At 51.1% G+C, this 12,122-nt stretch overlaps 4 protein-coding genes and 3 non-coding genes across 7 annotated transcripts; 4 read left to right on the forward strand and 3 right to left on the reverse strand.

Moving 5' to 3' along the window:
• Positions 1–54: 54 nt before the first annotated feature.
• Positions 55–1,278, reverse strand: POX_c04700 (mRNA-capping enzyme subunit alpha; the record flags this gene model as incomplete). Its single annotated transcript, XM_050113562.1, has 1 exon — positions 55–1,278. The coding sequence occupies one exon, from the start codon at positions 1,276–1,278 to the stop codon at positions 55–57; it is 1,224 nt and encodes a 407-aa protein (XP_049971118.1).
• Positions 1,279–1,843: 565 nt separating this feature from the next.
• On the forward strand, positions 1,844–1,916 carry POX_tR078. Its single transcript has one exon. It is a non-coding gene; the product is annotated as a tRNA-Thr (tRNA).
• A 183-nt stretch (positions 1,917–2,099) lies between these two features.
• POX_tR079 lies at positions 2,100–2,172 on the forward strand. Its single transcript has one exon. It is a non-coding gene; the product is annotated as a tRNA-Thr (tRNA).
• A 316-nt stretch (positions 2,173–2,488) lies between these two features.
• On the forward strand, positions 2,489–2,596 carry POX_c04701 (uncharacterized protein; the record flags this gene model as incomplete). The annotated part of the gene is made up of 1 exon (XM_050113563.1): positions 2,489–2,596. The coding sequence occupies one exon, from the start codon at positions 2,489–2,491 to the stop codon at positions 2,594–2,596; it is 108 nt and encodes a 35-aa protein (XP_049971119.1).
• Positions 2,597–3,679: 1,083 nt separating this feature from the next.
• Positions 3,680–3,752, reverse strand: POX_tR082. Its single transcript has one exon. It is a non-coding gene; the product is annotated as a tRNA-Thr (tRNA).
• Positions 3,753–4,688: 936 nt separating this feature from the next.
• On the reverse strand, positions 4,689–9,034 carry POX_c04702 (putative 3-oxoacyl-[acyl-carrier-protein] synthase; the record flags this gene model as incomplete). The annotated part of the gene is made up of 11 exons (XM_050113564.1): positions 4,689–5,092; positions 5,174–5,803; positions 5,899–6,012; positions 6,705–6,840; positions 6,929–7,297; positions 7,391–7,657; positions 7,743–7,829; positions 7,895–7,966; positions 8,038–8,145; positions 8,323–8,489; positions 8,983–9,034. The coding sequence occupies 11 exons, from the start codon at positions 9,032–9,034 to the stop codon at positions 4,689–4,691; spliced, it is 2,406 nt and encodes an 801-aa protein (XP_049971120.1).
• Positions 9,035–9,681: 647 nt separating this feature from the next.
• On the forward strand, positions 9,682–11,078 carry POX_c04703 (putative agmatinase 2; the record flags this gene model as incomplete). The annotated part of the gene is made up of 2 exons (XM_050113565.1): positions 9,682–9,813; positions 9,921–11,078. The coding sequence occupies 2 exons, from the start codon at positions 9,682–9,684 to the stop codon at positions 11,076–11,078; spliced, it is 1,290 nt and encodes a 429-aa protein (XP_049971121.1).
• Between the last annotated feature and the right edge of the window lie 1,044 nt (positions 11,079–12,122).

Raw genomic sequence — 12,122 nt, forward strand, 5'->3', positions numbered from 1 at the left:
GGAAAGCGAGGCAACATTGGTCGATGAATTCATACCAGCGATTTGCTTTGCTGATCACTCCTCAAACTTCCGCTTTACGCCGTTGCCATTGACAGGGGGTCCTCCGCTTCGAGATTTCCCTTCTGCCGCCATGGCCTGTCGCTTTTTCCAGGCGGATTTGATGGCGGGTGCAATCCGAATAAGGTCTTCCTCGGTAACGCGGTCTTCAATACTTTCAAGAACCTTTTCCACCGTCGAGATGTGATTCGCGTCTGCTTTGTCATCCCGCAACCGGTAGAATCGCCACCGCTGTTCTGGGTCTTTAAAGCATTCAACAATGGAATCATCGAGCGGGACCTGCAGTGCCTTCATATTCTCCCATTCCTCCGGCGTGACGTACATCTCGCCAAAATGTCGGTACTCGTTGCTGTTGAGCATTGTGAACAGATGACAGATCGGAATGGCATCATAGTCAGGATAGGCTTCCGTAACACCCTCGGCCTCATCGTCGGTGTCCGGCTCCAGGACGGGGAATTCCAGGCGCATCCGGAAATCGATGGTGTTTTCCGCAGGAGGCTTCCATTTCAAAATGTGCTCGTCCGTACCAATTCGGTAGGGTGTACTTCGACATGTGAAGATAAGACCGTCATTACCGTGGATGCGCTTGACCTTTGGAATAATGTCGCGGAACATCATCTCGATGCCATAACTGAATTGTGTAGATTTGTCTTCGACAGCGAAAGCACGATGCTCCTTTTCTTGAGGGAATTTGTTGTACATAGCGTTATATGGCTTCAAGACTTTTTCTTTGAAGTATGCGAGTCGTTTGTCAAGAGTGCGGTGCATGAGACTTTGTCCGTCCAAGACCAAGCAGTCAAACACCAGGTACTTCAGCTGCTGTGTTCCATCATCGTAGGTGTCGTTGACCAATTCACCATCTATGAGCGTATCGACGTGAAAGGATTGAAATGTTTCGTCATCTGGAAGGGGGAAATGCAAGCCCGGGACGTAGCGATAGTCATTTTTACGATCGATGAGGTAATGGATTTCCGGCACGTCGGCGGTATCTCCGCGCGCAAAGTACATCAAGCAACGAATGCCATCCGTCTTTTCGCAAACGAAGTAATCTTCTTTTTGGAGCTCGACGAGGTGTTTGGCGGAGAAACTGACCGGTTGCGCGCCGGGGAAATTAAGGTTGTTGCGGCCGAGAAGGTGGGCAACTTCACGACGAAAAGAGTCGGCAAGATCGGGCTCTGCTTTGACGCCTATGGCGTCGAGATCTGGAACTGCGTGGCTCATATTCGATGATTGCGATGAATGTAAGATGATTCAATGTGAGCTTAACTAGAGTCTGTTCCCTGTAGTATCTTTCACCCTCGGTAGCGTTCGATAATTGGATTAGAGCGACAGCTCAGTCCGCAGTGGACGTCTAGGACGTGTGCTTGTCAAGAGAAATTCGACAGCTCGATGCGCAATCAGTGTGTTCAGCGAGCGCACGCCGCTCCGCGGAGCATTTCATGAAGCAGCAGGCTGTGGGGGAGGAGGAGGGGGGGGGAGTTGATTGTTTGAAAGTCGATGGAGCTCGGATCCGCCAGAAGCTCCCATGTAATCGGGTATCTCGAGCATAGCACGTGATGATAAGGTTGTCTCGAAGCCACCACGATTTTTTGTGCGCGTCAGGCGACTGAGAAGTCTAATGGTGATCAGGCTTTGACTGTGAAGGCTGAGAATTCGGCGGGAGTGCTGATTGTTGCAGGCAGAGTGCCTTCTAATATGCGAGAGTGTTGTTTTCGTACTCGATTGCCTTGACCGTAAAGCCCCTGCTTTTATGAATCTATATACGGCGCCTATTTTCCATCAACCAGCTCGCTTAGCTCAGTTGGTAGAGCGCGTGACTAGTAATCACGAGGTCGCTAGTTCAAATCTGGCAGTGAGCAGAGCTTGTTTCTTTTTGCGTAATTTTATATATGTATATTTTTTTTCTATCTGTAGAACGGTCAACATCGGTTCTTGCCTTCAGACTTGGAAATGTGCTTTGGTGAGATTTTTGTCTTTTTGTGGGCGTGCAGAAACAGCGATTTGTTCATATTACACTATTCCCACTCTCTTTACATCAATCAGCTCGCTTAGCTCAGTTGGTAGAGCGCGTGACTAGTAATCACGAGGTCGCTAGTTCAAATCTGGCAGTGAGCAGAGCTGTTTCTTTTTGGCTTCTTTTGTATCGAGTCCTCCAGGCAAAGCTGGATTTGGGACTTACACCGTTCGACAACTTTTGGGGGGGGGAATTCTCGAACAACCTAACACATTCTGTCAAGCCTATCCATTCACTGTGTCCCCGAACTTATGCGATTATCATTTCTTCCCGCCCGCTTGATTGGAAGATAATTAAATCTTCATTGCATAGGCTTTAATTCAATACCTACCTCTTCCTTTTCGGACTTCTGGTCTGGCCGAGGCTCCTTCACGGAACGTCGACTGAGTCAGGGTCCCCCTGTCGTGGCCGGGGTGCATGGAATCATACGTCTCCCGATCCGTCTGTGGCACACTTTTACCATTTTATATGCTTCTCGGGGTGAGGTCAAGTGGAGGTGGCCATTGGAGCTACATAGGTACTTGACATTAATCTATTCCTGGGCATCTCGCCGGGCTGACGCTGTTTGGGTTCGATACTCGAATGGATGGTCTAGGGGAAGTCCACCTAGGCTCCCATAGTGCCAACATGGAGTATGACCAGAGGAGGGGGATCCTTGGTGTCGGCACTGTACCGTGCTAAGGTACCTATATGTGTAGGGACAACCTCCGGCTTCCAGCCCTGATATTCTCCAGTAATGGAATCGGTATGTAGACCTGTACATTGTTGCTTGGTGCAGCGAACATCGTGGAGTGCACCCAGGCTGGTATTATCTATATCTCTATATCCATTATTGATGGGGTTATATCAATAATGCACGAGGGTTAGGTTGGAGGTGAGTTGTTCCCGGAACACCAAGTCGCTTAGATTTATTTACCTATTCATGTTCGAGGCACGGTGCCCGGACGGAGATATATCTCGGTGGTAGGTATCCATTCCACCGGCTAGGTCGGACTACCGCAGACACGACCCGCCTAAATCTCACTCGATTGTGAGATCCGAGGAACAGGGATAGCACATGGTTAGACCTGGTTAGTCGCCAACCCAAGTCACCGTAGACTGTGAATACGAATACTGACCTCGGATACTCATGTAGTATAAGCACCGACGGGAAGTTTGACAGCAAGCCAACACAAGTATGAATATCGACATGCGATCGCAAATCTCCGTCCCGTCTCCCGACTGGACCCGCACTCGGCGTCCTGGCTAGGAGACCTACACAACAAAAGTCACTACTAAGGAGTTTCCCACCAGACCCAGACACATCTGTTTACTGTAGAATGTACACAACAGCATTTCCTCGAATCAAAACCTATGAATATGGTTCGGTAAGTTAGTACCTACCTACCTCCAGCCACCGTCGCCTGTGGAAATCTAACAGAATAGATAGGATAATAACTCACCCCCCACATCCTCCAGTAGAACGAACACGACCTACCATTGCCCAACACCCACAATCGACCCACAGCCTTTCTAACCGACCAACCCCATTTCCTCGGTCAAACCCTCCATACACAAAAATAAAGCAATGGGTGTAAAAAGAAAAAGAAGTAAAAAAGAAACAAGCTCTGCTCACTGCCAGATTTGAACTAGCGACCTCGTGATTACTAGTCACGCGCTCTACCAACTGAGCTAAGCGAGCTGGTTCATATAGATAGATTCGAGATAATGTTTCATAAATTAAACTGCTGAGGCTGTAGTATCCGACAACACCTTCTCACCTATTGTCCTCTCCCGGGACCAACTTGGCAAACGGTTTAGGACAGCCCGCGCGGTGTCCAGTCAAAGTACACAATATTATAAACACCGTCTGGATCTATTGCATCAGGTACGCCCGCTGCCTGGCACCAACCCCTTCTTCTTTCCCATTTCCGTTTTTTGCATCCATGAAAACTACTATCCTCGTGGAATATAACGAGTTTCACATCCAGGAGTCGGACATAGCAGGAAATAGGAAAAAAAAAACAAGTTGAACGTAATAATATTCATTCCCATTCGGTCAAATGTAGTCAGATTGCGATGGGATGTGAAGCACTAGCAGGTATGGCTAGAAGGCAAAGTACTGTGCCAGTAGGGGGTATCTTGTTATCATGAGAAAGCAGACCAAAAAAGACAAAAGTACGCAACGAAAAGCCCAGAAGTCAAACTGGAAGTCCATCGCCAAGGGAGAATCGAGAGGGGGAGAAAAAAAAGGGGGGAGATCCAGTCAATATGGCAACACCCAGTGGGAAGAGACAAATGGCCAAGAAAGTCAAGAAACGAGGACCTGGAAAGAAAGGAGGTCCATCCCAAAGAAATGCATCCACAACGCCAACCATGCGACTTTCTGTACTGTGCCCACTGATGCACTTGGATGTTTGAGAGAAAAAGGAAAAAAATCGAGACAATAGGAGAGAAGGGAATTTGAGGGCATCGCAGGAACGCCAAAGGATGATCATAACTTCGTCAGGCAATGAAAAATTGCACAGGTTGCTTTCAACCAGATCCGGGAGGCGAGGACGGATATGCGGATGTCTTTGAATACCGAGACACGTACACACACACATACACACACACACGCAGACTCGCATCCACACAATCACGTAGCGACAGGTGTTTTGCGAGTCCCCGATACAGGTGTAGTTCCCAACCCCTCTGCGCTGGTAGCAACATCGCCCGCCTCACCAGCTGGTAGGACAGGAGAGGTGTTGCCATTCACATCCGGTTCGGCAGTTTGGAAGAGATTTCCACCAAATAATGGCTGGCTTTCGCCGGTCGAGAAAAGTCCATTGCCGCTTCGACCACCCATAGCATGAAGCATCTGCTCCTTGATACGAATAATTCGGTACTTTGATTTTGAGCGGATCAGGGTATGTGCCGCCAGTGGCTTTGGGGCGGACCGTGCGATAGCTGCCATGACAGTATCGCGTTCTTCATCAGAATCAATGGGCCCATTCGTGTCAACATCGTCAGGTAGAGGGGCGTTTGCATCAATTGCAGCTCCTGGAAAACATCGAGAAACCCGCAAGTTAGATTTGAGCCGCGTGTATTAATTGGGACTGAATGGTGGGGAAAAAAACTCACGTTGCTGTTTAGCCTGGTTCTTCTTCTGGTACTGCTGCAGTAGCATATCGTATGGCAGTGATCGACCAGGCACGGCTCGCTTTGCACCCATGGAATGACTCTTGCAAGTCAACGAGCGTGCACATTGGGCACCATTCGGCAGGGTCACACCGCACTGCTTCTCAACGTCGACGGGACCCTTGGGTTTGGCAGTCTTGGCCTTGGGTTCGTCCTTCTTCTTCTTTTTCTTGGGCTCCTTGTCGTCCTCGTCGGCCTTGCGTTTCTTGCCCTTCTTCGAATCGTCCATCATGCCCTTGGCGGCGCTCTTCTTCGCACTCTTCTGCCCCCTCATGGAATCATCCCCATCCAACCTATCCCGAAGATCATCATCATCACCGTTCTTAGCACGGTTGGCGGCGTCCCGAGCTTCTTTCTTTCGGCGAGCCTTTTCTTGCTTGGCTTTCAGACATCCTCGAATATGGTCCATGGCGCTAGACTTCAAGATCGGGCGCTTGCAGTGCTTGCAAATGACAGTTTCAAGAAGATCCTCCTCACGCGGTTTGCCCGTCGGAAATGAGGCCGCAATCCTACCATCCAATCTTGGAAGAGGTGAGGAGGTCGGCGAAGAGTCGACCGGACCGTCTTTGGAATCTAAAATCCCAAGGCATATAGTCCTCGTTAGCTTGCCACATCTCTGCACGATTCTCGCGGGAGGAAAAGGAGGAGGAAGAGTGTATCGTCCGTACCATCGGCTTTCTTCTTGGTCGAGGCTTTTGCTGTCTTTCTGACCTTCATTTTGCCAGGCTTGGTATCTTTATCACTGAATTTGTAGCCAGACGCATCAACCAAGCTACCAGAGGCTATATGATACGAGTATCGTTAGCATCGTGGCCAAAATCCAAGATCACCATGTCATCCGGCGCCGCGGACCACACGCGCGTTTGGCCGCCGGTCGCGGATTCTTGAGCTTCTAAATGGATGGAGCAGCGCAGCTTACCTCGGCCGGGATTACCGTTAGTCGCCATGGCGAGCACAGGTCTGGCGATTTCCCCTTGGGTAGCTCGTACACACGCTCAGGAAGGGAAAAAAATATGGTGAGAAGACCGATCAAAGAGAGATATGCGATGAATGGTGATTCCGCTGGTCTCGAGAGTGTAGAAGGGACGGGGCTCCGCATCGGGGCTCGAGTCACGTGGATTCCTGAAAAGGGAAACTAGTGTATCCGTAGGGGTGTTGTTTGTCTCTGATGTTGGTATTTCCTAGAAGGTGGTAGAAAATGTTTGTGTGATTTTCCACGAGGGAGCAAAAAAAGACAAACAGAAAAACGATTGATCATGTGAAATATTTCCTGAAGGCTGTAAGACTCGGACGCAATAGGCTCCTGTATGTCTACTGGCTAGCCATGATTGCTTCCTGCTCGGCTGGGGTGGATATTACTTTTTTTCTGTTTCCAGCACTGGACTCTGTCACCAGAATGCTATTGTACACGACTCAAAGCCCCCTTACACATTCACCAGGCGTAATCAGTCTTTCAGTCTAGCAAAGCACAGACTACTATTTGTCCCTCCAAAGCCAAAGCTATTCGTCAGAGCAACATCGATAGTTCTCGACTGTGCTTGATTCGGTGCATAATTGCAATCGAAGCCATCTGCCAAGCGATTCAAGTTGATTGTAGGCGGCATGATATTCTAGCAGATCTGTTAGTATTCCAGAGCAATCTGTCGAGAGATCCAATGCCCCTGTACAGCGGGAGGTCAATTCAGGAGGGAAACATACATCTCGAATAGCCATCACGGTGAACAAGGCTTCCACAGCCCCAGCACCACCAAGCAGATGGCCCAGTGCACCCTTGGTGCTACTGACGTTGATATCGGCCGCACGCTGCTTCCCTTCGGGCCCCAGTAAAAGGGTCTTGATGGCAGCGTTTTCGGCAGCGTCACCGACAACAGTGGAGGTAGCGTGAGCGTTGATGTAGTCGATTGCCGCGGGGTTAAGTTGGGCTTGCTTGAGAGCCTTTTTCATGGCCATGTAAGCGCCTTCGCCATTTTCTTTGGGGGCGGTGATATGGTGCGAGTCGGCGGAGCATCCATATCCTTTTAATTCGGCGTAGATAGAAGCTCCACGAGAGCGTGCATGCTCCAGCTCCTGACAGAAGTGGAAATTTGAAAAATCAGCACGAGGCGTCAACGTCAAGACAATGACGGTCATTCAATCCGAAGACAGAACATAGGTACCCACCTCAAGAACCAACATGGCCGCGCCTTCACCCACTACAAAGCCCGTTCGATCCGCATCAAAGGGTCTTGATGCCTTTTCAGGATCATCATTAAAGTCCGTGGCCAGACTGCGAGCGCGAGCAAACCCTCCGATTGCGAGAGGATGGATACATGACTCGCCGCCACCAGCGACCATGACATCGGCATCGCCACAGGCAATGAAGCGGGCCGCGTCGCCGATAGAATGAGCCCCCGTTGTGCAGGCCGTAGTTGCGGCGTGGTTTGGGCCCTGGGGATCACGATGAAGGCGATGAGCATTTCATCCTCGCGCATGGTGTACAGGGACAAGGATCCACCGGGGAAACCTGACGTACCATGAATCCGTATCTCATCGAGATATGTCCCGCACCGAGGTTGATCAACAATCGTGGTACGAATAGCGGACTGACTTTTTTGTAGCCCTGCTCAGATGTTGTCAGTTATGAGCTCTGCCCCCCCCGAAGAATAGAGCCAGATTCCAACGCACTCCCTGCTCGTACGCAACAACGGTATCGTATATCTCGTCAAAATTGCCAATTCCCGAGCCAAGACAGACTCCCTGTCAGATAGAAACGGATAAGTTCAGCACGTCAGCCCTAGCTTGTTAACCAACGCCATATCCACTCATACCGTCGCATGTTTTTGCTCCGGCGTCGTCGGATTCCATCCAGCATCACTCAAAGCCTCCTCAGTAGCAGCCATTGCGAATTGCGCAAATTTGGCCATGACCCGTTCTTCCTAATATCAAAGGCATCGTCAATGAAAAGCCAGATCAAGGAGAAATTGAAAAAAAAAAGTTGATTGGACTCCATTGAAAATCAACCAAAGACAGCGATTCATGACTCGGATGAAGCATTTTCTCTCTTTATTCTATAATATCACAGGGGCGCGTGAGGTAGGCAGGTCTCGACTCACCCCTCTGTTCATCCATTCTGATACAGTCCAGCCTCCATCTTCCTTCTTCCCCGGCGGCACGACCGCAGCAATCTGCGATGGAATGTCCTTGAAACGCTCATCACGGGAAACCACATTGACAATACCGCAATGACCATCTAACAGACGCTGCCATGTTCGACGAACACCTGAATCAAGGAAAACCGAGAGAACCGAGTCAGTCTGACGATGTGCTTTGATTTCGTACTGTTGGTGTATCTTGTGCTTCCACCAGGACCGCAAGCATTGTGCTTGGACACTTTGCCCTTTGATATACTCCACAGACACTCAAATCAAGCGCGCGCGCCTCTACTTAGCCTCTCCATGGGAGCAGCCCCGTTTGGTGAGCAGTGAGCGAACCGCCGTCATTGGCTGTTGAAACTTTCCCTTTCCGGCATCTGCAAGAGGTGGAGAGTCCCCGCCGATCCGATCCCCCCAAAAAAGCACGAGGCGGGAACGGTCGGTGCGAGTCTGGGCAAACGACCAGCCGGGGTCAAGGGATATTTCTGTTCTTGGGGGGAAAAGAGAGAAAGAGAGGAATTTGGAAAGAGATGAGAGTAACTCGGTGCTCGAGTGTCATTCCAAGGGGAGATCAAACTGTTCACTTGATCGTCCGGGTGTATTTGAGAGGTGGGAACTTACCAACGCCGAGGGGTGTGACCGCGCCGAGTCCCGTCACGACGACGCGACGCATGGCATTGTAAGGGAGCCGGGTTGATACAAGAAAAACTCTGGACCACGACTGGATCGTGGAGCTGGTAACGGAGCTGGTAGCGTAGGCGGCAAAAGAGGGCTCTTGAAGAGTATCGGAAAAGGTAGAAACGGACAAAATGGGTACTCCAAAAAATAGAAGAATAAAAAAGCGGAGAGCGACCGAAAAGGGAAAGTCTGCACGATCTTCAAATGGGAGCAAGAAGCAATGAGAACGACAATTCCTAAACTGCTGCAAGAGTCACCGATTCGCATGAGACGTCCTAGATGGATATCCCATGTGGAAACTGCCGGGTTCTTGACTTTTTGGTGTTTTTCTTTTCTTTTTTTTTTTTTAATTTGGTTCCTTTCTGCTCGTCTTTCCCTTTCCATCGATGCAGCGTCGAGGATCTAAATGTGGTCCACCAATGGCGGTGGATGTCTCCAACTGCATCGGTCTCCATCCTCGTTCCCATTGGGGAAGCTCGACGACAAGAGCTCTTGAACGATGGAATCGAGAAGAAAACCACCTCTTGATAGATCGGAGACTATTTAACGCATTGAGGTATCTCACCGGGAGAGATAGACCAAAGCATATTAATCTTCCCTTTTGTCGTGGTGCCTCTCTGATTGTGAACCACTGCAGTAGCCATGCCCGCCTGGAAGTCCCTCTTAAGCGTGCTGGCACTGGCCGGCACGGCTGTCTCTTGCGCCCACCATGACGATGCCGAGGTGGTGCCCGAGCACGAACGCGAAGAACTGCTGAAAAAATGGGATCAAGAGGTATGCTCCGACCATGCCATGACTAGCTCGTTCTCCCCCCTCCCCCTCGATCTGGATCGCCCAAGCATGTTATCAGTCGCACCGCTGACTCTCTGCTGGCGCAACAGTGGTCCTTTTCCGGAATCGCCAGCTTCGCCCACCTCCACACCGTGAAATGTCTCATCGAACCGGATGAGAACTACGACATCGCCGTCATTGGTGCCCCGTTCGACACCGCAGTCAGTTACCGACCCGGCGCTCGCTTCGGACCCCGCGCCATCCGCGCCGCCAGTGCGCGTCAAATGAGCGGAATCAGCTACAACACCCGCGCGGGGATCAACCCTTACAAGTCATGGGCCAAAATCACCGACTGCGGTGACATCCCCATCACACCGTTTGACAACGGGCTGGCGGAGCGCCAGATGTACGAGGCCTTTTTGGAATTGGGGTCTCGAAAGATTGCCAACCCTGCGCCGTCCGCCCAAACCAAGAGCAACAAGGGCGAGACCCCCAGCATTGGTGCGCGGCATCCCAAACTGGTGACGCTGGGCGGTGATCACAGCGTGGCCCTGCCGGCCCTCCGCGCCTTATACCAGATCTATCAAAAGCCGATTACGGTCCTGCATTTCGATGCTCATCTGGATACGTGGAACCCCGTGCGTTACTCGGCCTACTGGCAGAGTGAGCAGACACAATTCAATCATGGCAGCTTTTTCCACAAGGCGAGCCGCGAGGGCCTGATTTGTAATTCCACCTCTGCCCATGCGGGATTGCGCACTCGCTTGACCGGCGTCGACGATGGTGATTACACCACCCCCGGGCCGGAACAGGGCTTCATTCGAATCCACGCGGACGATATCGACGAGTTGGGCCCCATGGGCATCGTGGAGAAGATCATGAGCCGCATCGGGCTGGACCCGGAGCAGCCGGTCTACCTGTCGGTGGACATTGACGTGTTGGATCCGTCGACGGCGCCGGGTACGGGGACGCCGGAGCCGGGTGGTTGGACCACTCGCGAATTTATTCGCATCCTGCGAGGATTGGAGAAGTTGAATCTGGTGGGTGCGGATATCGTCGAGGTTTCGCCCGCCTATGACAACAAGGGCGAGACAACCGCGTTAGCTGCGGCGCAGGTTGCTTTTGAGATTATTACTAGCATGGTCAAGTCTGGTGTGGATGAGGAGCTGGGTGGGTGGTATGGACGCCGCGTGGATGGATCGGGAGGAGTGGGCGTCGGTGCGGTCGTGGAAGATACTTCTGCTCCTGCTGGCAAGGACGAGCTGTAAGAGCCCGGGAAGGAGCAAAGGGGGGATGATGATGATGGTCACGATTCCAGAGAGTTTTCGATGAATTTTATGATCGAAACGAAGAGATCTTGTTTAAACAAAAAAAAAAAGATCCGAGCCAGAAGCTACCTGGTCATAAGAGTCGGGGAAAGTGTTTGGTTTACGGAGGGAAGTGCTGAATCTTATAGGTAGACGCAAAGATCCCGAACAGGTGCACGTGGTCATGGATCCGACGTGACCTTGGAGATCTGGCTGTATTGTTGTGCCGAGAAGAAGTCGGCAATGCAATCCTTCCCTTTGTGAGAAAAGAGTGCGCAGGCCATGCAGGCGGGAACAACATACTCGATCAATTTTAAGAAAATACGACTCCAGACCAGTAGTAAACCACGAGAGAGGGCGAAAACCTGACGCGGATACATGAACTGATTCCCGGACCAAAAAATAAAATAAAAGTAGATTGATGCTCAAAGAAAAGACGCGGACTTATAAAATGTCATCAACCATTCAATTCAAAGACACGACGCCCTGACGTCCAACGCCAATTGAGACGGGAGGAAAGTAGTGAGCCCCACTTGGAGGTTTAGAAGATATCGGAGAAAATGGGACGAACGGAACGGAACAGAACAACGGGAGGGGGAATCAAGCTGTGGGCAGGGCGAGGGGTGTTGAAAATCAAGACGGACTGCCACATCGAGGGATTGGTTGGGGGAGGGGCCAGGGGGGGGGAAGAAAGTGAGAGAGCGAGAACGAATTCCGTGCAAGTTGCGGCGGAAGAGCTCCACACTTTCGCAATCATTCTTGACTCAAGGAATGACTGCACAAACGGCGGGAGAGTGTGGAACCGACGACACCGGGGTGATCCACGGGCACAGAACAAGTATGGGGTAGAGATCGAGGAGAACACATCGTGAGATGGTAATTGGTGGGTGCTCTTAAAAGGCAACAAGACGGGACGAGGATATGAGCAGTGAAAAAAGGGGTTCAGACACTGGCTGGAGTCCAGTGAACGAGGCCACTTCCACCAAGGCCAAGGAGGGGAGGAGG

This window comes from Penicillium oxalicum, chromosome III (genome assembly GCF_001723175.1).
Source record: "Penicillium oxalicum strain HP7-1 chromosome III, whole genome shotgun sequence".
NCBI classification, from domain to species: domain Eukaryota; kingdom Fungi; phylum Ascomycota; class Eurotiomycetes; order Eurotiales; family Aspergillaceae; genus Penicillium; species Penicillium oxalicum.